This window comes from Drosophila subobscura, chromosome A (genome assembly GCF_008121235.1).
Source record: "Drosophila subobscura isolate 14011-0131.10 chromosome A, UCBerk_Dsub_1.0, whole genome shotgun sequence".
In the NCBI taxonomy this organism is placed as follows: Eukaryota; Metazoa; Arthropoda; class Insecta; order Diptera; family Drosophilidae; genus Drosophila; species Drosophila subobscura.
In genome coordinates this window covers 21,041,705-21,066,709 of record NC_048530.1, presented here as the reverse complement: position 1 = coordinate 21,066,709, position 25,005 = coordinate 21,041,705, and the positions used below count along the sequence as shown (strand labels likewise).

Genomic DNA, 25,005 nt, shown 5'->3' with positions numbered 1-25,005 from the left:
AAAAAGTTCAATTGGCGTAAGGTCCACAAGACGACGTTGCCGCAGTAATATGATTTACGGGTCTGTCTGGTTGCCAAATTGGTGGAGGAGAGCAGCGTGATAGATTGAGAGTGGGTTGAGGCGGCAGTGGGGGGCACACGCGTGGGGCTGGGCAACAGGCAGGCCTAGTCATGCCTCAGGCAAAGGTGCGTAGACCTCGCTCATTATTGCCTCGCCTTTTCGCTTCAATTCATTTCATTCCATGCCATGCCAGGCTTGGATAGGGTTTGACCCTGCCCATGGGGGTTGGCCAAATAAAATATGGAAATATAGATCTAAGTTCTGATGAATTGAAGAACCGAAAAACGGACCGATTTTTGATACTTTTTCTGAGTTTCCCCTACCAGACCCGACCTTCACAATCCAACCGTTTTTCAGCAGTTCGGTTTGGGATTTGAAAATGAAGAAGAGTATTAGCTGAACAGCTGAAGTCCGGCCAAGAAAGATCGCTGAGAAGAAGAACCACGTTCCAACTATGATTGCACCCTGGAGATCTTAAAACTTGTAGAGAGCAACAGCCAACCATTTGCGAAAGGCAAATCACCAGCAAAGCCCACACGGATCTTCCACAACATCAAACTTGTCAGAGAGTTGAAAACCTTCAGAAAGGTTGCACTTGCAGCATTCAAATCTCCTTCCCAAAGCTGTACCAAAATGGATCCATCCCGCAGCTAACAATCGATATTGAATTCCACTGTGCAGCCATGCAAAAAAAAACCCCAGACGATCTGTGGGATCCATGGAATAAAATGTGATTTAGTTGATTTCGATTTTTCTTAGGCATTTCTCGCATTTATTTCTTATAGTTGTCGTAACACTCTCTCTCACTTGCTTATCGTTTTGTTTGTTTGCTTTTGCTTTTGCTTTTTTTTTGTTTTTAATATGCTTTTGAATGTTTCTATCAAAATTACAAAAAATTCCCTTTCGATTCCGGAATATAAGGTATATATAGTAATACATCTATATATCTATATATATATATATATTTATATCAAATGTGTGTGTTTTCGTTTTCGTTTTGGTTTTTTTGTGGGAAAAAATCGTATCAAATGGCAACATTGTTCACTATATAATAGACCTGCAAAGAATTTCTTGGGCTTTTCATATACATGGTTTTGTTTTTCCTTTTGTTTTTCATTCAGTATTCAATATTCATGAATTATTATTTGTGTTTTTGCTTGGATTGTAGTTATTTTTGTTTGTTGTAAATTTGTAGTTAATGCATAGATGAATGATGGTTGAATGTGTGTTACAGTTATTTATTTATGAAGTTGTTCTGTGTGTTCTGTGTGTATTGTTTGCTGTGACTGCAGTTTGAGTTTTGTTTCTGGTTTGATTTCGCTTAGTAGATACTTTAGTTAGGATTCTGCTTTCTGTTCGATTTGCTCGTTCGCTTGGTCGAACACAACACATCTTATTTACCTAATCTCCCCCTCGCTTTGTTTAACATTAAAATTGATTTTTATTTAAGCACAAAACATATGCAAAAGGGAACATACGTATAAATAAAGTACAAAAAAACGAAATGGCAAATCAAAATGCGTGTTAAAATGCTTTTAGTTGAAGCTTTGTTTTTGTTTTTTGTTGTTGTTGTTTTACTTGTCGAGTAGGTTTCTAGATTCCACATTCCTTTGCCTTTAATCGCTATGCATATATGTACTATATGTCTAGTAACCCTATTTATATATATATATATTCTTTTAGCTTTGATTTCTGTTGCTTACGCTCTAATTTCGGTTTTTAGTACATTTATTTAGCAAAAAACATTCACGACGACGGCGCCTATGGCACATCCTTGTGTTCCCACCATACACATACACACACACACACACACACACACACACACTACATACATATGTGTGTGCAGTGCATGTATGTATATAGATATATATATAGCGTATAGTTTCTAAAAAATATCTTCATATATTCCGTATAAATATCAAGCTTAAAAAATTGGCATTTCCTTTAGTTTTAAGTATAGTTATTTATCGTAGTAATCCCTAGAGCTCTATATGCATAATACCATTTAGTTCTGCATGGGATAGGAAAGTAAAATGCAAACTCTTTCTATTTATGTATCTGCTAGGTTAATGCTGGCGTTAAATATCGGAACCCAAACGTAGCGTGTAATTCTGAATGCAAAATGGGAGGGTGAATAATAATAATCTATGGATTCGATCGCACTTAAACGTAACCAAACGTAACATATGCACACAAACTTCCTTCCTTATAGCTGCAGTACATAGTACATCCCACACTCCATACGGGATATACGTACATATTTATATAAATGGCTTTCTCCGACGAAAAAAAAAAAGAAACAAAACAGAAACACACATAAAATGGCAATCAAGTTACTACAGAAGAACATTATGGGGCGGCTAAAATCGATAGGCAATCGATAGGAGAATTAAATTGACTACAGCTATCGTTGATCGATTGGCGGTTTTGATTACTGTTGATTGGATCTCTGCTGTGGATGTTTTTATAGTTTGATTTCTTTTGATTACTGCACTTCGGGGAGAACACAATGGAGCCAACACAGATATTTTCTTCCCCCCCCCCCCTCCGTTTCTTAACTCTTAGATGAACAAATACAACACATACATACATATGCATATATACATAATATATGATATTGAACCATTAGGAACGCGCCTTACAAAATGATTAAAAATCTGAATATTCTAGGAAAACAATAGTTAATTAATTAATACATTATATTGTTACAATTACCAATTACTAGATGAAATACAATATTTGATTTGTGTACAGAAATAACTCTATATATATAGACGACGCTAATATGCGTTCTTCGTTAAAAACTAGTTGGATTTACCCATACCAATGCGCAATATACTTTATATTTCATATATATCTTGCATTCCCATGCCAGGAGAACACTCTTAAGGGTTTCTTTCTGCTGCTTTTGCAATGTAAGTACAATCTTTATAGGGCTAGTAAAAAATGCCATTTATCTTTATGATTTCTAAAAGGTTTTAAGCAAATTGAGGGATCAAGAAAGTAATTCCATTTTCGATTTCCAATGATTTTTGCACAGCATTCTTCGATTTTTCAATGATTTCCATCGATTCTAACGAGACCAGGTTATTGTTTTATAGCTTCTCTGATGGTTTAACAAGAGTAGAAAGGATTTCAAAGGAATTTGTAGTCTCTTATGGTAGGTACACATTGGCATGTAAACATCAAATATATATGTAGATCTATGTAGGTATATTATGCGCATTGTATTGTAGGGCTTCCGGTTTATACGGTTCGATTTTCCACTTCTTCGGCCGAAGCCGCGCATTTGATGCGCTGCAAAAATAAAAATTAACAAACAAAAAATAGCCAAAAATAAAAATAATAAATACAAAATTCTTAAACAGGCAAACAGGCATCTCAGACACTTAATAGATATACGTATATATCGATTTTCCTCTTGTTAAAAATAATGCACTATCGTTTACAAAAAAATATTGAATTACAAATTACACGTTTATCGCTTTTTTGCTTTTCTTCGTTTTACAATCTAAAATTTGAGCTTAAAATAGATTTTTACTAAAAATGATTTTCGCTCTTGCATCGACATTTCGAGTGATTTAAGATCCTGCCTTTTCGTTCTCGTTCTCTTTCTCGTTCTCGTTCTCATTCGATATACATAATACTTGTGTAAGAGAGTTGGCAGATACATATGCAATATGCTGCATAGAATATAGATCATAGTTAGTTTATATTTATGCATACGTAATGTTCGTTTTTAGGGACACATTCCATTGCTTCCGCCTAAGACTTAAATAGGAATTTGTTGTATTTGTATTTGAATCTTCTTTCTGGTTTTAAGCACAACAAGAAAGAGGTTTCCATGCGATCCGATCCGATCCATCCCAAATGTGTGCTAAAGGAGAGGAGAAGGCAGAGATTAGTTTCAGTCTCCGATTGGTGTCCGCATGTAACTCACTCTCTACTCTACTCGTACTCTACTGCATCCTGCAACAGCTGCAGCGTCTGCTGGTCGGCAGGACCACAGCACATTCCTACACCCGATTGGTCGTGAGGTGCGTTTTGTCGCTGCGCTTGGGTGGTGGCGGCGGTGGACGCTTTTTGCCGGCCACACCCACACCTAACGGAGCCCCAACTGGCGCTGGGGCTGGCATGCCGCCAGCAGCAGCTGTAGCTGCAGCAACGTCTGTGAGCATTCCAACTGCACCTAGAATCGGTGCACCAGCGCCTGATACCGTTCCCGTTCCCGCTCCCGATCCATTCGTCTGGGCGTGCACATTCTCGTAGAGGGCATTGTGTGCGTATTCGTAGTGCTCCCGCACCCAGTGGCTGACATTCGCCGTCTCGCGATAATAGTGCGAGGAGTTGGCACCCGAATTGAGATTGTGGGCGGCCAGCAGATCCTCGTTGCTGAAGTCCCTGAAGCCCAGCACCTCGTGCGGCGTAGTGGCCGGCTCTAGCTTACATTTCTGGGCCACCTGCCATTTTTTACGCATCACCCGTTGCAGATCTTTGAGAAAGTCTCGCGGCGGATTCGAGGCGGACTCCTGCAGCCGCTTGGGCGATGTCACCTCGCTGCAGCTGCCGCTGCCATTGCTCTGGGCAGAGAGGCGGGCCAGATCGGTGCGTGGTGGCAGCATCGGCCCGGGTGCATACTGCTGATACGCCGATCCTGATCCAGATCCTGATCCCGTACTCAGCGTCGTGCTGGGCGAACGCTGCGGCAGCACCGGCTCTGGGGAGCACATCTTCCGCCGCAGCAGCACCGGCGAATCGGCAAAGGAGACCTTCTTCTGGGCCACAGGTGGCGGCAGTGCCGGCGGTGGTCCTCCCCCGATGCCGCTCTGTGGTCCCACGTAGTCGGGCGGCGCCTTGTATGGCGGCGCTGCCTTCAGCGAGGCCTGCTTCACCGCCGGCTTATTGGGTTTGGCCGGCACTGCCGGCGGCAGGGATCCATTGCTGTTGGGCATGATGGCCATGCCCATGGGCATCATCATCCCTTGCTGCGTGGGCGTGGGCGTGGTAGGGCTGGACACCTGCCCCTGGATCGGCGCTGGTCCGGCGGATGCATAGGCCATGGCATGCATCACCATCACATCCTCGGGCGGCGGCGGTGGCGGCAACGAGGCCAAAGACAACTGCGAGCCATACACATCCTGATCGTCGGCACCGTCCAGACCGTGCGCTGCCAGCGGCGGCGGCGGTGGTGGCAGCGAATCGAGTGATAAAGTGGACGAACACATCAATGACGCATCGCTGGAGGAGTTGGCATCGCCGAGATTCAATGTCGTTGGCGGCGGCAGTGGCAGTGGCAGCGGCAGGGGCAGCGTCTTGCCAGCGCATATGCTGGGCGTGGGCGTTGGCGTTGAATTGCTGCTCGACGATGTCGATGAGGCACTGCCCTGCTCCTGCTGGAGTTGCTGTTGCTGCTGCTGCTGCTGTTGTTGCTGCTTGACAGTCACCGCTGATGGAACTACAACAGGCCGCCGCTTGAGGGTGCCGCTGCCATTACTCTCCTGCGACTTCCGACGACTGTGGCGTCGCGTCAGTGTGCCACTACGCTCCGGGGAGCTGGCGTCGCCCGCACCCCCGCCGCTGCCGCCGCCGCTCTCGCATATGGTGATCTCTCCGACCTCCTTCAGCTGCCGTGTCATTGTCGTGAGCGGCAGGTTGGGCTTCATCGAGGGCTTCCGCTTGATGGTGCCGGTCGTAAACTCCGAATCGAAGCCATTGTTGTCATCCGACAAGCAGCCGCTCGAACTGGAGCTGGAGGCGCGTGAGGTGCGGCCGCTGGTCGAGGAGTTGGACATGCTGCTGATGGCCGAGGAGACGCTGCCGCATTGTGAGGGCACAGCCGAGGAGATGCTCGATATGGACTCACTGCTGCGCATCGAGGCCGAGGCGAAGCTCGACTGAGAGACGCCATCCCCCATGCAGAGATCCTCCATGAGGAGCTTGTGATTGTGCCACAGCTGTTTGCCATACTTGCAGATCCTGATGGCCGTCAGCCAGCGATCCAGTGTTTGCAGATCCTCGGCGCAGAGCATTTTCAGCGATCGGCAGGACTTGCCCAGCGACGAGTCCACGGCGGACTTGAAGCCAAAGGTGTAGTCCGTGGGCGATTTCCACTTCTTGCGCCACCCCAGACCCGTGTACACATTGTGGCCGCTGAAGAGGGTGAGACAGGCGAGATCTCTGGTGTTTTTGGTCTTCTCCTTGGGGAAATAGTAGAGGCCCGAGGAGCGCAGCACGAAATGGTAGCGTTTCCAGGCCTTCTTGGGGTCCGCCTTCATGTAGAGCGGCCCGTCCAGCTGCAGTTGGGCGGCATGCATCTCAAAGAACTCCTCCAGCAGCATGTGGCGTGTCTGATCGTCATGCTGGCATCCGGGCGCCATCTGTGGCCCCGGCAGATATACTTCGGGCCGCGAGAAGAGTGCCACCTTGTCCTGGCGCTGCTGGAAGAGCACACGGTTGCCAGCGTCTGAATTCCAAGCCATCAGATTGTCCACCAGCAGCTCGTGATCCTCAAAAAGGCGTTCTACACGAAAGGGAAGAGGATTAATAAAGATTCGATGGCATCTCGTGTCGTGTGTGGATTCTCTTACCCATTTGTAAGTCTACCAAATGCTCGACCAGGGACCAGTGCGGATGCATCTGGACATGATTCTTGTCGGCCAGCAGTCGTGTAACGTGACCGCAGACCATCCGCTCATCCACCAGCAGCGACTTGGAGGCCCCATCCACCGTGAAGGCCTTCACGAAGAGCCGTCGTATGGAGGCGCTCTCCAGCTTGTGCAATGCCAGCTGAATTTTGGCCGCCTTTGAGCTGCTGTTGCCGCTGCTTCCCTGCCGTTTCTGGGCCGACAGCTGCTGCTGCTGCTGATGTTGCTGCTGCTGTTGCAACTGTTGCTGCTGCAGGGATGTGTTGGAGGAGGCCGATGATTCGCTGGACAGCAGCGAAACGGTGTCGCTGAATGCAGAATCATTGTCCGGCGATTCGGTACGTGGCTCACGATGCGTGACCACGCCCAGCGTGAGCGGCGGAAGCATCATCATCATGCCCCCAGACCCCATCACCGAAGAGGCAGTGGATCCTGCCACAGAGCCACCCAATGGCCCGACACCACTCTCGGATATGCCCGAGGAGGAGCAGGTGCTCACATCCGCCGAGATGCTGCTGTTTGTGCGCGAATGGGAGCGCGATGAGGCCGCCGATGACATGACGGAGGGAGGCATAATCACTGCTACCCCTCCGCCAGCATGTCCCGCTGCATTCGATGCTCCTGTTCCTGCTCCCGCTCCCGCTGCTGCTGCTGCTGATCCTGTTCCTGTTCCTCCAGCGCCAGGCAGAAAGGATGCCTCCCCATAGCTTATCTGCGCCTCCAGCAAGCTCAGCTCGCCCAATATCTGATCCAGTTCGGACTCCTGTGTGTCCTCGAGGTTGGCCATGGAGATGCGGTACGTGTGCGACTGCGACTGTTGCCTGTTGGCAGCCTCCTCCGTCGTTGTCGTTAGCGGACGGTCGCTGTTTCTACGCAGTTTGACGCCGCCAGTGCCAGCACCAGCGCCGCCAACAACTACAACACCACCAACACCACAATCCCCACCAGCACAAGCACTGGCCGCCGCCGTCGTCGTCGTCGTCGCTCCTCCTCCACCGCTGGCACTGCCGCCAACCAAGATTCCTCTTAGGTTTATCTGCAAAACGAAAGGCAAACGAGAAGGATTCAATAAAATTGCAGTTTTTAGAGCTCTCAAATGGAGTGAAGTAAAGGTAAAAGTAAAAGTCGACCATGCGATACCCTCGACTAAGCTGGCGGGCGTAAAAAGCAGGACAGAAAAACAAAGAGTCCACGAGCAATGCAAAAACGAAGACACCTCGAAAGCAGAGAGATAGCGGATACACGGAGACCGCCACTCGCATGCTTGGGCTGGCAAGTGAGTAAGTGGGAGCGAGACAAATCTACTCTCCGCATTGCGCTCGATCTTCGTGTGACATTGTGTGTGTGTGTAGCATGCGGGTGCGTTTACATTTCCATACGAGAATGCAAGAGATAAGCAAGAGAAGAGATGCCAATTGTGATATATTTTCGCACTCTGCTCTCTCCATTCCCCCTTCTGTTTTTTGTTTGTGCTTGCTGGTGCTGGCTGTTGATATTCAAGCACCGTTGTCCGGTGTCGTTCCCTGGAACTGCATGTTACCTGCCCATCGGCTTATGTTAATAAACATAAATTATTGTAAACATTCAAGTGAAATAATAATTAAACAACATGATCGCATGACAGCTTACGGTTTATTCTTGTTACATAAATATATTTTAATATTCTTCCTGGCTATACACAAAAAAAAAAAAAGATTTGTATGATTTTTTATAGTTGATATACCCCAACTTTAATTGACAAATGGCGAGGGTATATCGCGACAGTCTAAAATACAAAACGCTAATCATAATCAGCACTCTCTTTCGGTTCTGTTTCTCTTTCCTGCCTTCTGTTTTCTGTTTTTGTATGATGTGTGGTACGTGCCCGGTGCCGAATACCGATGTAACGCTCGCGATTACCGATTGCCAATTGCTGCAGCAGCTGTGCGCGACTTCCCTTTCGTTTCTCCACACCACTTCTCTCCTCTACAAGCAAGCTCCATCAGCTGGAATCCAAACACGTTACACATTTCCGTTTGGCAGCAAAAAATAATAAATAGCCAATGGCTGTGGCTGTGGCTGTTGCTGCTGCTGTTTTCTCGACAATCAAAAGCCGATCCCCATTCCATAATAAGACCCAAGTTGGCATTGCTGATAGTTGCGACAGCTTTTTTTTATATTATTTATCGGCTTTGGGTCTAGCACTCTAGGGGCCCTGTTCCGTTCCGCCGATTGGAACATCAGCAGCAGCAACATCAAGTGTTAAGTAATTTTCCAAGGCATAAGTCACGTACTAAAGCGACAAAGAAGTCGCTGCCAGACCAAAGGGATGGGGAGAGACAGACAGACAAAGATAGAGAGAAAGAGTCAGTTACAAAGCCTCTGGCAATTGGCCAGAGACAAGAGACAGAAAGAATAGTCAGAGAAAGGGGAGAAAGAGAGCAACTGCAGATGCTCATTCCCATCAAGAACGGTGACAAGAGAGCAGCATCATCATCATCATCATCATCATCGCTGTTAAAGCAGAGAAACCATACAAAAAGTCATGCCCAAACGATGAAAACTTCTGCAAGTCGCGTAACAATAATCTTTAAACTGTAACAGCTGATGACATTTGTTGGGCTCAAGGAAGCGGACACCCACATACAAACAGCCCAAGGACAGTTGACCCTGCAAGAGGCAGGGAACAACCCAACTGCATTTAACGTTTGAATAAATAAAGATTTGATCACCTTCGAGCATCCACTTGCCCTCCCACAATCAAAATTTGTGCCAAAAGCAAGGGGCAGACTTTTTGCATTTGAAAGCATTGTGCTACGATATCATTCACACGCAATGTAAATGGTTTTTTTGATATCCAACCGATAACCGATGATTAAACATTTGATTATGTCCGATACTGTTCCTCCGTCACTATTCGAATCGTTTGGATTATCTCTAGCAATCGAGAAAAAAAAGTACGCAAAGCCCGCACTCTGGCTGAGAGCATCTGCAACGATTGATGGCCGACTGGTAACTGGTAACTGGTTATGTTTTGTTGGTATTTCTTTTTTTTGGGAGCTCTACTCCCCTCCCCCCACCGTCTGTAATGGGCTTTTCAACGCTCCACTGAATGACTCATTGGATTGGGGGGCTGTGAAAAGGTTTTTATGTTGGTTATATTGTTGCTTTGATTTTTTTATTGTTGTTTTTTTTTTATTGGGGTAATTGGCACTTGAGTGACAGACAGACAGACAGAAAAATAAAAGACTAAAAATACGGTCTTCGGGAGCCATCATCACCATCGAAACGAAGGGCGGCAGGCAGCGACAGCACCAGTGGGTTGTGGATCAATAATCCACAACGAAAATGTCGCAGTAGATTTGGGGCTGGTGCGTGTTCTCTTACAGAGGGAGATAGATCTCTCTCTCTCTCTCCAAAGTTCAATGACAGTTGCAGCTACAACAACAATTCTAATTGAGAGGAAGACAGTCGCAGACCCCCCACAGCATTCAACATTCATTTGTTGTAAATATTTGCCTAGATTCAACACTACAGAGAGCGGGGACTTCTGGCCACATCGTGTGTCCACTCAATGGGTCCACACTCTCCCCACCTCCTTCTTGCAACAAAGTGCCTACACAAACAGATAGCAGTAACAAGCAGACACAGAAGGAGAGAGATGCAGATGCAGTTGCAGTTGCAGTTGCTGCTGCTGCTTCACTCTTAAAAATTCTCACAAGAAAACAAAAATGGATATGCAAGGCAAGACGAGCCGCGGCTACACTCGCAGAAAAGTGGCAGTAGATAACGAAACACACAAAAAAGTTCTATCAAGCTGAATCCGTCCGTTTGTCTGTAAATAAGCAAAAGTCTCCTCCCCCTGCTGCTGCTGCTGCTGCAGTTCAATAATCTCCAGCCCGCGTATGGGTTTTCTTAAGTTCACCTTGAAACACACACACATATGGAGGGGGAACAGACCAGACCAATGCTAGATCAATATAGAAACATGATTTCCATGATAAAGCAATTATAACCTCAGCCCAACGACGATAATTGTTGTGTGCGACAGCCACAAAGAATTCAAACGAAACTAAAGCCCCCCCTGCCATTGCGTGGCTCCATTCCAGTTCCAGTTGAACGCAAATGACAAAGGCCACGGGGCCATGGTGCTTCCTGCCACACAGTGTAGTTGTTGCTGGCTTTGGACCTGGCCCAAACCATGGCCACACATTTGATAATAACAATACCCGAATTTTATTGATTTTCTGCCACAAATTTTATATAGGCAAACGGAGATTTTAGTTATGAATCAATTTAACCAAAGATCTAAAGAGATACTTACTATGTTCTTGGTGAACCTACCTTTAGCTCCTAGGCTAACAATTAGGTAAACACTCCCCGAAGACCCTAAAGACTCCCCATGACCTACTCAACAAAATGTTGCATGTTCCGGTACCATTCCCCAGCGGGTTTTTCAGTATAGTCATCGCTGTGGCTATGAAAATGGGAATGGGAGTGGGAATGGGTATGGGTATGATGGGTTGCGGGGGGGTAAGGGTAATGGCTGAAAGCTTTAAGTGTAATTACTTTTACTTTACTTTAGTTTACTTCACTTGATTATAATAATCCAAGTATTGCCAACAATTAACTAAAAGTGAGCGTGAACGACGTCATCAGTTTCACCTGTGCAGAGGTGGGAATAAAAAGAAAATGGGAGTGGGTCTCGGTCTCGGTCTGGGTCTGGGTTCTGTGCCCTCGAGAGACCATTATGAATATATTTTCATGTTTGTGGACATTTACAGCCGCTTCCGTTGTCAATTAATAAAAACAACAAACGCAACACCCAAAAAACTAAACAAGAAAATGAGTGGAAAAGAAGAAGCTTTCGAGGGGAAGTGCTACGACTCGAATGATACCCAAATCGACTTATTGCAAAATGAAGAACCCAACAGAGAATAGTAAAAAGAAAGGTGAGCATCAGCCATGGGATATTCTCGACTCAGCGGGCGGGAGCAACAGAGGACAACAGAAGACATAACGGGTACGGCTGCTCCGCACGTTCAGGTGGGAGTGAGAGCGGGACAAATCTACTTTCTGCATTGCGCTCGATCTTCGCAGGGTCTGTACGTGTTTGTTTACATTGGAATTAACGAATTAAGAGATAAGCAAGGAAGCAACGGGAGCTGCTGGATTAAGCATGTGTAAGCAGTTGCACAGACAATGAAAATATACGGCAACGTCAACGGCAATCCAATGAGTTTTATTTATTATTAAGTCTCCCAAGTCTGTGATAAAAGTTGACTTTAATGGTGCATTGCATACATAAATTAGGTAAACCCTCTAACCACATTATGAGTTTACAGGGTAGCCGCCACATGAAGCACCACCACAGGAATGGACAACAAAATGGTTTTTCGCCAAAAATAAAATGAAGAAGCAACCGCGAAAAAAAAACTACAACACGGAACAACAATCAACTAAATTAATTCATTAAATTTAACTTTTAATGATCCCCTCGCACAAGCACACACCCGAGAACAAACAAGTAGGGCCTTATAGAGAGCGTCGTGAGTCGCAACGTTGGTCACTCGCTCCTTTTGCGAATTTCCCCCATTGCTCGTAAAAATGTGGCAAAATTTGGATACACAGAATTTATAATGCTCATGAGTATTCATATAACATACAAGCATATGTAAATATGTAGATATGTATTTTCATCCACCATTTTTCATTGCGGCCATCAAAGAAGTCGCGTTCCGAGCTTTGGTCTTCTGTGGTTTCTGGTTTTTCTTTTTTTTTTTGTTGGTGGGGGACGACGACTGTGGTTCGTTAAGCAGCCTAATTGGAGTGAGGCCCCTACGATGGCAAGCACTACATTTAAAGAAGTTCAGAGCTCAAGGCAAGAGTCAGAGGTCAGTGCAGTGTGGGGTAGGGGAAAACTCCACCAGAGCGACCCGCAACATTGCAGGACGATAGAAAATAATCCCTGAAATTCCTGAGTCCCAATATGGGTGCGTTTCTTTGTTTGTTTCTCTTTTCTCCGATTGTCAAAATGCAAGGGCCAAATAAAGATCTCTGATTTCATCTTCTTAATCCTGTATACCTTCGAAATCCCTTAATGGACACTTTTTTTTGTTTAGTTTGAGTTCGAAACCCATCGAAAACCCATCCAGGAAGCAGAAAGGATAAGAAAAACTCATTAAATTCAGACACGCGCGATGCGGACCCCTAAAAAAACATCTGTCCCTACTTTAAGGCCGAGCGAAACCGAAGAACCCTTAAGAGCTGGGACTCGAGAACCAAGAAAAGGAAATCTGGTATTGTAAACCACTCCTCCTCCTCCTTCTCTCTCCTCTCCTCCTCTCTCTTATAATCTTCTCTTGGCCGGTGCGCGCGTGCAATGCGGCAAATGACGCGTGTCGGGAGTAGCAGCTGCCCCTCAAACAATAAATCGGAGATCCGAGAGAGGTCTTTATAACTCTTTTTTTTCGGGCTAAAAATTGCACCTGCCGCCGCCTGTTTTTCAAACACAATGCAAAGCAGAAGAAACGGCAGTGGAAGGAGACGAAAAATATAGAGATGGGGAGGGGTAGAAGGAGAACCAAGACAAGTGAGCGTGTGTGTGTGTGTGCCTACACCCAAAAATGGTTAATGACGTTCACTCGATTTTGTTTTGTCTCGTTGTTCCGCCCCTCTGTCGTTTCAGCCATCTCTGACTCACTCACACAGACAGCCCCCCCTCTCTGTTGCACTACACTCTGCTGATTATGAGATCAAGATAAGCAACAGCCTCGTCTACGTCTCCGTCTCCGTCTCCGCCTCTTGCGCTCACCCCACTCTGCACTCCATTCTTCGTTTTCTTGTCGTGTCATGCGAACAGATGCGTTTTCGAGCACATCCTCTCTCTCCTGCTTTCAGCAGTGGTTGGTTATCCCATTTTGTGACCCTTGTAGGCGTGGTCCTTTAACTGGTATCCCATTGCTGCAGGCTACACTACACTGCGAGAAAACCAATTGAAACCGTAAATGAAAAAAAAAAATGGAACTAAAGGTTCCAATATTTCCATTGTGTATTCCAATTCCCTCCGAAAAGGAAACAATATTTTGAATCTGCGATATCTAATGGCACTGTTTCATTGTTTCTTTCAGTGCTGACTGGTAACTTGAGACATTCTCTTCCTTTGGGCTCTGGTGGTGTCTTTCAGGGGTTGCCAGCTGAGAGATCGTTTGGCTTGGGACGGGGCCATCTCTCCCTACTTAACCCTGCTGCTTCTGTTCCGACGACATCAATCACTTGTTGATGCCGGTGGCAGTGCAGCAGGCAGGGCCGGGCAGGGCAGGGCAGGGTCAACCGGCTTTTTTCTTTGGGTTCCCGGCACTTGTAATAATTCTTATTTCTCATTTCTTATTTATTCATGTATTTACTTGTGGGTTTGCATTATAAATCATCAAAACATATGATTACACGCTCCGTACGCTACTATTTTCCCGCCCCATCCCCGTTCATATTTACCATGTCATTCTCCCCTTTGACAAATTTTTTATTGCCGCTCAATCAAAAACAAAATATTCAAGGAGGGGTTCCGTTCGGGTTTCGATGGTATACAATGGCTTTGGGGTGGGGCGGTCTGTGGTCTCTAGGGGGTGGGGCATACTATTGGGAATGGAAATGAAAGGAAAGTAGCTGCCAAAAGCTAATTCCAGCGATTGTTCTCCAAATAATATTGCACTATAATTATAGAAACTATAATTCGGCTAATTGGTAGCGAAATGGAAATGGATCAACCCACACAAGAACGATTCGTTTGTTATAAACGAAATCAATTAGGAATGGAATGCGGAACTACAAAATGTGGATGCTAAATACCGAAAATATATATATTTTATTATATATGTATGTACATATCTGGTCTGCATACATAAACATAAATACATACATCTAAACATCTATTCATGCGTGTGTGTGTTTGTGCAACATTAAAATGGTTGAAATGTTTATTGCGGCTTCAATTGGCAAAAAAAATAAATAAAATAAAAGCAAATCGTTGATGGGCTGGAAACGGAATGGGAATGAAACCCGGGCAGTTCGGCAAATAAAGACATATGGGAAATCACACTGAAGCAGAACGTGAATGCAACGATATGGTAAATGAAACATCTACGTAAAAACACAATGAACACCTTTTTATGTATACGGGCAGGTTGGAATGCTTAAATGGAAATTCTGGCAGTGCAGCTGGATATTAGAATGGGGAAAACTGATTTAGAGTGTGACCCAAAAGACATTTTTATGCCCAGAGTTCAATGTGCTAAATAAATCTATCCCAATCCTCAATGCAAATGCATTTTCATGTGTGTTTGTGTGTAGCCAAGTGTTCTGTGTGTGTGTGTGTGCGGCAAACTGCAATCTATTAGCGAAATTGGGTCACTGCACGCCCACTTGGTAACACAGAGACAGAGAGAGAGAGAAACACAGAGCATAGAGCCCCTCTCCCGGTTCCACGTCAAGGCAACTGAGACTGCAACTGCAACACACCACATCCGACTAGACCCTGGTCTGCTCTCGAAACTGATCCGTTCCGTTCCGATCCCATCCCGACCCTCCAATCCAAAGCCAAAACCAAATCCGAACCGCAGGCAGCAGCTCGTGTTTAAATATAATTTACAAATTGTAACAGACGCCCACAGGGGACACGAGAGTCGCCGCCTCAAAGACGATCCGCGGACGATAGCGGAAGGAGAGAAAATAAATAGCGAGAGAGGGAGCGGGAGCGGGAGAGAAAATAAAAATGGAAGGGAAAGTCGCAGTGCCATGAAAGAGGGAAACAAAAACCACAACTAAAAATACGATAGAAATACAAATATTTTGCGCTAATTTTGAAATGAAGACGAGAAGACACGACCCGACGACCCAGTAGAAACGGGAAGCTTCAATGACAAGAAAGAGACCTTGTGGCTACCACACCACAGATACCCTGTTACACCCAGAGTGCAGCAAAAATGTCTGCTCAATGAGCAGAGGCAAAACAATAGGGCCGCTGTCTTGCTACCCTGTAAATGATCTTCCATCCTAGGGTAAACCATGTCAAATGTCTGTAAGTACATACAGAGCGATTACAGGAGTATCAATATGTTACCCACTCCCCACGTGCAGCAGAATTTCCCTTCTTTGGTTTCACCCTCCTTCAAAAATAAAAATTATAACCAAAATGCACAGGGTCAACCGAGAGACGAGAGAGCGGAAAACCTAATGGAATGAAGGGAAAGAGAAGCAAAGAACCGTTCAACCGATAGACAGATAGCAGCAGAAGCAACAGCAGCATAAATTGACAAGGGGGGCCAACGAGAGGGAGAACGAGAGAGTGAGCGATTGAACGCACAGGGAAACGCAACGAGGGAGTGCGAGAGCATACACACATTGTGAGGGGGGAGCGTCAGAGCGGAGCGACGCGTCGTGTGAAGCAACAAGGCCCCCAAGTACATAATTTCGAAATGAATATGGCGACAAAAGAATTTTAAATATGTACACGCGTGTGCATGTTGTAAAAGTGTATACATATGTACATATATGCGTATTTGTGTGTGTGCGTGTCTGTGCTACTCGCAGCCGTACATTATTTTTCCTCCATTTTCGGTTCCTAAACGGAAACAAGCGATAATAAAATATTTACAGCTACAACAACAACAACAGCAGCAATGATTCAAATGAACAACAGCGACAACGCTACGCCTCTGCCAGCAGCACTGCCTGGGGTCACATGTAAAAAGGGACAAAAAGCAATAAGCAAACTAAAGCAAAATCAAAGGCACCAAAGCGTGTAATAAGAGAATCATAAAAGTTATAGCAAAAACAACAAGAATGTGGACAACGAAAAACCAAAAGAAATGTAAAAAAAAAAAGAAGAAGAACCGCAAGAGCTCAACTCAGCTTCCATAATGCACACCGGCAGCGACGTAAACGCTTTGCTAAAATGTGTGTGTGTGTGTTTGTGTAGGGGGAGGAAGCTGCGTTGATGCTGCTCTGCTGCGCTGTTCTGTTCTGCTCTGCTGCCGGCAAAATGCCGCGCGACACAAAGCACAGTGGATCGTGTCATGGCCTTGTGTGGGCGAAAAATAATCAAAATTAATGGCGTATGCAGAGATTTACGAAACAAAACATCTGTATGTGGATCAAGAGGAGAATGTTGGGACACACATACATATTTATACATATAGAGTGTACGCGCATACAGAAATATGTACGTATTAATTGCAACATAGAATTATTACAGAGTACATTTCGATTTCCATGCGTACACTTCTTGGTCAAGTGGTTTATTGTGAGTGAGCTATACCGGGAGAGGGGCTTTATTAGACCACTGACTCACAATATTTCCACCCTCTGTACCTAATCTACATGTGAACTTTTTACATTTTAGAATCCATTGTATCACCCACTGTGCGGGGTCTAGTGCAACGTTTTTTGCTTTCTGTTTTGCTTTTCATTTTTGCACCCACTGGAAGCCTGAGTCTAGTTCTCGCTTTACAACATTTCCGGTATCCATTAGATCAATCACTGCAGTTTCCACGAATTTCCTTCTTGGTCACACTGTGCAAAATGTACGAACAAATGCACTCCCCGCAATCGAGCGTGTGTTAAAGCGAGACAGTAAGACAGATCTGCAATTACAATCTGTTCGGCGTGTGCGTGTGTGTGTGCGCGTGTGAAAGGGTAAATGGTACAAATGTGCGTATGCTGTTCGTTCGTGTTCTCGTGTGTATAGTGGCAATGTAATTAAAAAGAGTTGAGCAAATATTTGACGAACGTGCAGAAGCAATTAAAAGGGTCTGAGAAACAGGGAACAGTGGGAACAGGAAAGGACCCCGACATCATCGGCCAAAGGAGTCACAAAGTTTTAGTCGAGTCAGCGATGCGGGTGAGAGGGTGAGGGGTGCAGCCGGATGATGACGCACAAACGAGTCGAGCCGACATAAAAGCCGGCAAAGAGCCAAAATAACAGCAGCACCAGCAGACGGCTGTGGGACAGAGGAAACGAAAATGCTGAATGGAGCAAAAAGAAAACGAGAAGGGACGTGTGAGACGCTTCTTACGCGTCACAACTTTTATACCCGGCACTCAGTACTACATCTGCACTTTAGCGGTTATTTGTCCAATTTTACATTTTTTCTTCATCTGTCATCTACATCAACAACACTACTCACGCCAACACGCTCCTTTAGCTCGCCACCCTCCCCTAGAAACACACACTGCAGAGTCAGGGCAGAGGCAGCGGCAGAGGCAAAAGCAGTGACGTGTCAGGGGCCAGGCCATAAACAGCCCGAAGCAGAGTGTGAATGCTGCGGGACGGGGTGGGTTTGACTACTGCAAATTAATTTCTTCATTGTGGCTATAATAATGATCCAATCGGATTCCAATTTGGTGATCTGATAGATAAGGTCATTCCCTACGGAATGGCGTTTTTAGTTTTCTGTTATCTTCAAAATTGTAGATTTGGGAGGTTTTTGCCCTTTTGCGGGGGCGGAAGGGGGCGGGGCTCATTTTTGAAATACACTGGTTTCAGTGTGAGCATACAGCAGTCTGGTGCCAAAATTTGGTGGCTCTAGCTCTTATAGTCTCTGAGAACTAGCCGACAAACAAGACGGACAGACGGACGGACGGACAGACGGACAGACGGACAGACGGACAGACAGACATGGCTCAATCGACTCGGCTATTGATGCTGATCAAGAATATATATACTTTATGGGGTCGGAAACGTTTCCTTCTGTGCGTTACATACAACCGTTATGTGCACAAATACAATATACCCTATTTACTCTTCGAGTACCGGGTATAACTACTACTACTCCTACTACTACTATGATGAGGAGTCTGTGGAATAAACAAAGATAAGGCACAGAAATTGAAGACGAAGTAAACAGTAATAAAAGCTGATTTTCCCTCTTCCACCGACCTCCATACTCTTCATCCCTCTATCACTTTCCGTTCCCTCCACCATTTCGATTGAACATTAAAGAAAATAAACTTCTGTCGATGCAGGCGGCACCCCACACTATTGCAGAGGCAAAGACAAAACGAAAACGCATTAACATTAACTGCCAAAAGCAAAAACAAACAAATCTCCCTGCCGCTGTCTCTGCTGGCACTAACTCTGCGTTTACTTCTCGTCAAAAAACGGTGCTTTTGAGCAAGGGAAGGGGTGCGTGGGCCAGCTGGACGGCGGTATTTGTGTGTTTCTTGTCTGTTATTCCTCTTACCACTTCGAACGATTACGTCCCGCTGTTGCTTCTGCTCTCTGCTCCCTTTTTTCCACTTCTTCCACTTTTCTCAATTAACAAAAGGCACTTTTAATTATTGCTTCATTTACCCACAAATGCTTCACTTCTATATATACAATTTGTATGTACACAACAGTTGTGTTGTTGCAAGGAACTTAATAAACGACGCAACAACAGCACACACAGCAAAAAAAAACAAAGCCAAAACGAGCTTAAAACGTAACGCAAAATCAAAAAATAAAAACCGAAAAATAAACTGAAATAATTGTGAATTTCAATTTCCGCGCGCGCTCTTTTTACACAAGTTTTATCTTTGCGGTCCCGTTTTTCGTTTTTCGTGTACTACTCCCCGCTGCTGCTGGTCGTGCTGGTGCTGTCATACGTCTTGTGCGCGCGTCGGCCGAATTCGAACTGTAAATGCGAGAGCGCTGCTCACTTTGAACGGACGGACGAAGTTGGCTCGCTGGGCCGCAGTGATGCCCCATCAGCCTTTTTCCTGTTTTTCTAGCTGTTTTTCAATTCAAATTTATAAACAGCGGGCAGAGGGAACTTTAATTGTTTTCTTTGTTGGTCAGTTGATAAGTTTGATGAGAAAGAAATAGTGCATATTACTTATATGCATTTAGAAACAAATATCGGGAACTTCTTTTAGTATTATTTCCTGCCTTTTGGCAATTCCAGCTTTTTTATAGTTTTGTAACTTAGCCTAATCTTACTAAAGAAAGATATTGGCAACACTGCTAAGTTGGCCGGCCGTTGCTGCCAAGGCCAAGGTATATGAAGCAGAAGGGAATACGCTTTTTTAGAGCTACATATGTACATATGTATGTAGCTTGCAGCTCACAAAGAAATCGACGCTCAATCCCAAAAATTCATACAAAAAATTCCTATCAATTTAGAATGCAACCTTTATGTTGTAAGCAGAGGCCCATATTTCGCATTGCCATACCTTCTGCTTAATATGCCTTGCACAGGCCTGACCATAGGGGCTGCAGAGAGTTTGGCAAAGGTCCAGGAGGCAGGGACTGACATTTTTTTGTAGAATTTCGGTTGTTTTTTTTTCGCACAATCAGCACAATTAAACAAATTAGACACGCACATAGAAGGACAGGCCGCATGTCCTGCTGGGAGGACAGCATCCTTGAGGTGGACAGAGACCAGCATCGCGCATCGCTGCATGCCGCTTGCCGCATTCAGAATTCAGGAATCCCTCAAAACCAAGTATGCGCGTGTGTGTGTGCAGGCAGCACGTAATTGCAGTTAAATTTTATTGCAGTCACGTAGCAAAAGGCAAAAGAAAACAAAAACGAAAGAGTATTCCATTACGATGGGCGATATCGAATAGTGAACACCCTAAAACAAAAATGTTCGATACTTCCGCAACTTTTTCTCAATTAAAAGATACCTTATTTGGATTACTTCTTGCGTTCAAATGAAGATCAGTCTTCTGGCTTGTACTTCGAACAAACTGCCTGGCAAAGCGAAGAGTTCTTCGCACTTGCTTTGGGTATGTCAAAAAGTAAATGAAAAGAGACGACGACAGCGACTGCTGAGCTGTGCTGCTGCTGCTGCTTCGGCAGAAACAAAGAAGGAAGCAACAACTGCGTTGTTTCTGCTGCGCTGCTGCTTTTGCTGTTGGACTTGAATAAACAATTTAATTTCTTTCTTTTTCTTCAGTCTTTCTCCTTCACCCTCTTTAGAATTTATGCATGGTGAAAGTAATGAGGGGAAACACAAAAGTTAGTACCGCAATTAATGTGTCGGCACTTTCTTGTTCTTGGCAGCACAGAAGAGAAGATCAGAGCAGAGTAGCATCACCAGGCAGCGCAGATGGCCCAGAGATTAATCATCGGCATGTCTTTCTTTCTGATTGGACGTTTCAGCGTTGACTCATTTTCTTTTCCCTTAAAATCTCTGTGCCTTTTACAACACCGAATGGGGAATATTTTCAATTACCTATGTCAAACCCTAACCCCATTATTCGAGACTCCTTTTCCACACAAGCCCGCCCACACACACACAAGTTCGGTCGCTGCCAACGTCAGCGTCACAGAAATCTAATAAGAAAACCAATAAACTGCACAAAAGACAGCAGCAGCAAACAGCATTAGCAGCGATGCATTCTGCTTTTCTTGTTGTTTTTTGTGCGTGTGTGTGTGGGAGCGATTTATGAAGTATAAAAGAAATGAAGAGAGAGAAATAACACACACTCGTGTACGCATATGCATTAAGCGTGTGTTCAAGTGAGACAGAAAAGGCTACGATACTTACATTTGTTATTGCTGTTGTTTCCTCAAGATTTTGTTGCTGTTGTTGCAGATGTAACTGTTGTTGTTGTAGTAAGTGTTGCTGTAATAGTTGTTGTTGGGCTGCCAGACCGCCAAAATCCATATTACCAGAAGAAGAGAGTGTGGTCGGTCGGAGGGAGCGCGGGTGGTGTTTTGTGTGTAGGAGTACGAGCAGGGCACTGCAGCTGTAAAAGCGAGCGAGTGTGCTCTCTTTGTCTGCTGTCACTGCTCTCTCTCTTTCTGTCTATATATATGTTTCTCTGGACACTCTGCTCTGCTCTGCACTCTCTCTGTGTGAGCCTTTTCTGCGATCGCTGGCTTTTTTTATTGCACACAAATTTTTGAAGAAATGCAATTGAGAAGGAGAAGCAGGTTTCTCCGTCTTGTTTTACACTTATTCGTCGTAATTTAAACAAATTTGAGCCGCCTCAGCCGTTGGTTGGCTCGATTTGCATTTTGCTTTTGATGCAGTTTCTTGTTTCTTGAAAACCGCTCTTCCTGCGCCTTCCTCCGTCCCTCTCTATCACTGCGCTTCGGGTAAGTGCGTGGGCGAAGAAGCCGAATGGAGCACGAGCACGAGCACAGTTTATGCACTGGGGAGAGCCAACAACTACACCCACACATGCACACACGCACACACATGCAATTCTCTGGCTCTCTATCTCGCTCCGGCACTCACACTCTTATTGCTGGATGTGTTGCCCAATTGCACAATAAACTTCCCCTCACACTCCTTTGCCAACGACTCACTCCACTCCTCAATCCACACACACACACACTACACTCCTTTTTCTACTACCCACAACACTTGCACTTCCCACTCCAATTTCGAATATCAATTCCAATTGCAAATTGCGTTTGTGTTTAGTTGCCTCTTTCTTGGCCTTTCCTCCTTGGACTCCTTTTTTTTCCAACGAGTGTTTGTATGTGTGCAGTTCCTTTTACAACTCCGTTTTCCCCGAGTGTTTCTTCCTGCTAAGCTTCTTGCAATGTGTTTTCCTTGCCAATACTCCTCTTTATTAATTTTTTCTATTCCTATTTGCGGCGTCAGTCAGCCCGTTTGTTGCTGCTTCTGCTGCTGCATTTTGTTTGGCTATAATTTATTTAAACACAGCCATGCGATGCAGAGGGGGTTTTCCTTAGACAAAATTGCACTGCATTTTCATATTAGCTGTCGCGTACACTACTCCTTTGTTTTACTTTATACTTTATCCTATGTTCGGGTGTGCAATTGAACAGAAAAAACAAAACAAAATAAACAAATGGTGTACTATTTTTGGGGGAAAGACTACGAAAAGTTTCGTGCGTAAATTTTCACGAAAAACGCCCCGCCCCGCGCGGCACAACAGTTCAACAGTGTGACTGCAGATTTATCGATGGGATATACCACCTGCAGCTCGTAAATATACCGAAATATACCATCTCATCTTTGAAATAAACTGAGGTAATTTCTAAGGCAGTTATATTTATGGCACACAATAACCGGGGCTAGACTCCTGTTGGGGATAGAACTGAAAACAATACTTTCGTCAAAAAACCATACATTCTGGTAAAGAACAACCGCATCGAGTGATTTCGATGCAAGCCATGACTGGTCACACTGTTCGATAGGCAAAACCGGCACCGATTTCTGCAAACAAAAAATTTACCGCGTTTTTATATATTTATATCTTGTTTTGCTGCGTTCAATAGAAAGAAACACCAAAAATGGATGGTATGTGCAGGCGGAGCTCAACTGGGATAAGTGGTGAATAAAATTGGGTGGCACATTTCGTGTATTTTTCGCACGCCACAGGCATGACCGAGGACATGTGGACGCCGTACAAGCATCTCTACAGCACACTGCAACAGGCGATTGCCCAGCCAAAGGAACTCATTGGCGAACTGGAGCAGTGCCTCAAGAAGTACAAGCAGAACTTTTCCAATTTTCTACGCAATCCGGTAAGGCAACCCCCCAACCACATAACCTCCGGCATCTGTCTGACCTTTTCCCTTGCAGCCAAAGAATGAGAAAAGTCGCAATCAGCTGAGGGCCGGCATCAGCGAGGGCATACCACTGGGCGCCCAGGGCCATAAGCTGTTGCTCTCGCAGGACCTGATCGATGAGGCCATCATATTGTCGGACATGTTCGATCTGGATGAGCTGTTTGCCGTTGAGCTGCTGTACACCGCCCAGCGGCAGCAGATGCATCATCCGGGACTGCCGCGTGGCCTCGTTGCCGTCCTGCTGTACTACGATGGCCGCAAGGCCATGGCCTGTGCCCTGCGCGACATGATGCAAACAATCAGCGGCGTGTCCTGGGTGACAGAGCTGCCCAGAGAGGTAGGTTGGGGGGGAGAGCGAGCAGCCCCAAGAGGACATAAAGTTAAATTTTGTTTCCTGCTTTGCAGTTTCTTTCGTTGGTGAATAATTACGTGCAGAATCTGACGGAGGAATCGAATTTGTTGGGCCGCCTGCTGGACATACTCACCGAAATGGATGTGGTCAAGGAGGTAAAGGATAATCCGCTCCCCACCCCCTGTAATCACTGTAAACATGAACCCCCTCTCCACTCTACAGAACCTCATGCTGACAAAAAATCGCGCCTTTGGCTCCACCAAGCATCAGAATCAAGTGCTGGCCCTGTACGAGGACATCCGCAAGGCTGTGGCCATGAGCCTCTTCAATTATTCGGCCCAACGTGGCCTGCCACGGGCCAAGGCCATACGCCTCATGAAAATGCTCGCCGGCTGCAAAGGCAACGAGAACAGCGCTGGCGGCAACATCGATGATGTGACCGTGATTATGCTCATGGCGCTGCTGTACTCGTACGACACGTCCGTGCTGCTGGGCACGGATGCGGTTAATCCGTACACTGCCCGCCTGCCCATTATGTGGGATGCAGAGTTTGCCAAGAGCTTCCACGAGGCACTGTGCGCGCAGGCCAAGTGGCAGACGCCACGCCTGGATGCCATCATCAAGTACAGCTTCGCTCTGGCATTGGCCAGCCTGCGGCATGCGCCCAGCCAGCTGCAGGCACCGGCCAGTGCGCTAATATCGCGCGATGAGCAGCTCATGGACGAGGCACTCGCCGCCAATGTCTTTGGCTTCATCTATCGCCAGTTGCTGGAGAATGAAATGATTTACAAGTGAGTTTCGAGCACATGCTCGCAGCTAAATCCTTTGCTAACACGTTTTCCTCCTTGCTCCTGCCAGCACGGAGTTCATTTATCGGCGGGCGCATCTCTTGATCACCGACTTCATTGACTTTATGCACGCCAAGGTGGCAGAGCTGCGCAATCGAGCGGACGAGTCGGCGCGCACGGTGATCAGTTTCCTGAATGAAGGCCTCGAGCCGCCGCCAAATGTCGATGCCAACTTTGAGCTGCTAATGCTGTGCGTGGCCCGTCTCTATGGCGATCGCCGCGCCAGCCACAGTCTGTGCAATGAGTACTGGGGAGCCAGCGAGACGGCGGTCATAACAGCACCCAACAGCAGCAACCACGCTGACAATGCCGGCGACGACGGCAACCTCTTTGCATTCACAAACAGCTCACGGGCCGTGTCCCTGTTCAAGTTCATTTCGCTGGCCAGCGAGCTGCTGCCCCAAACGCTGTTCAAGTCGTATCTGAAAATGATAACGGGCCTCACGCGCACCGAACTGGCGGCACGCAGCGCCTTCAATCTGCTCAAGAACACACCAGCGACGGCGTCCAGCTACTCCATGGGCTGGGATCATTTCTTTCAGGCACTGGCCAGCTACTACAGGTGAGTGTGGGGCGCCCCAACCTCTG

The 25,005-nt window shown here is 45.9% G+C and overlaps 2 protein-coding genes across 4 annotated transcripts in view; one reads left to right on the top strand and one right to left on the bottom strand.

Annotated features, from left to right (window-relative positions):
* Positions 1–1,063: 1,063 nt before the first annotated feature.
* LOC117903134 (ras-associated and pleckstrin homology domains-containing protein 1) lies at positions 1,064–22,580 on the bottom strand. Of its 2 annotated transcripts, none has more exons than XM_034814974.1 (4): positions 21,215–22,580; positions 6,648–7,740; positions 4,001–6,580; positions 1,064–3,937 (listed from the first exon to the last, which is right to left on the bottom strand). In XM_034814974.1, exons 1-3 carry the CDS (start codon positions 21,332–21,334, stop codon positions 4,077–4,079), a joined length of 3,717 nt encoding a protein of 1,238 aa, XP_034670865.1. In that variant the 5' UTR covers positions 21,335–22,580; the 3' UTR covers positions 1,064–3,937; positions 4,001–4,076. The 2 variants fall into 2 exon arrangements, with proteins under 2 accessions (XP_034670865.1, XP_034670873.1); XM_034814982.1 differs by lacking the exon at positions 21,215–22,580 and adding an exon at positions 18,923–19,352.
* Positions 22,581–22,815: 235 nt separating this feature from the next.
* LOC117903186 (nuclear pore complex protein Nup205) overlaps positions 22,816–25,005 on the top strand; it is a 56,410-nt gene continuing 54,220 nt past the window's right edge. Inside the window, exons 1-6 of one of the 2 annotated variants that reach the window (XM_034815037.1) lie at positions 22,816–22,945; positions 23,027–23,172; positions 23,231–23,554; positions 23,623–23,724; positions 23,792–24,360; positions 24,428–24,979. In XM_034815037.1, the coding sequence (XP_034670928.1) occupies positions 22,939–22,945; positions 23,027–23,172; positions 23,231–23,554; positions 23,623–23,724; positions 23,792–24,360; positions 24,428–24,979 (1,700 nt within the window). In that variant the 5' untranslated portion in view covers positions 22,816–22,938. The remainder of the gene's footprint in view (positions 22,946–23,026; positions 23,173–23,230; positions 23,555–23,622; positions 23,725–23,791; positions 24,361–24,427; positions 24,980–25,005) is intronic. The other variant, XM_034815041.1, reaches the window with a different exon arrangement.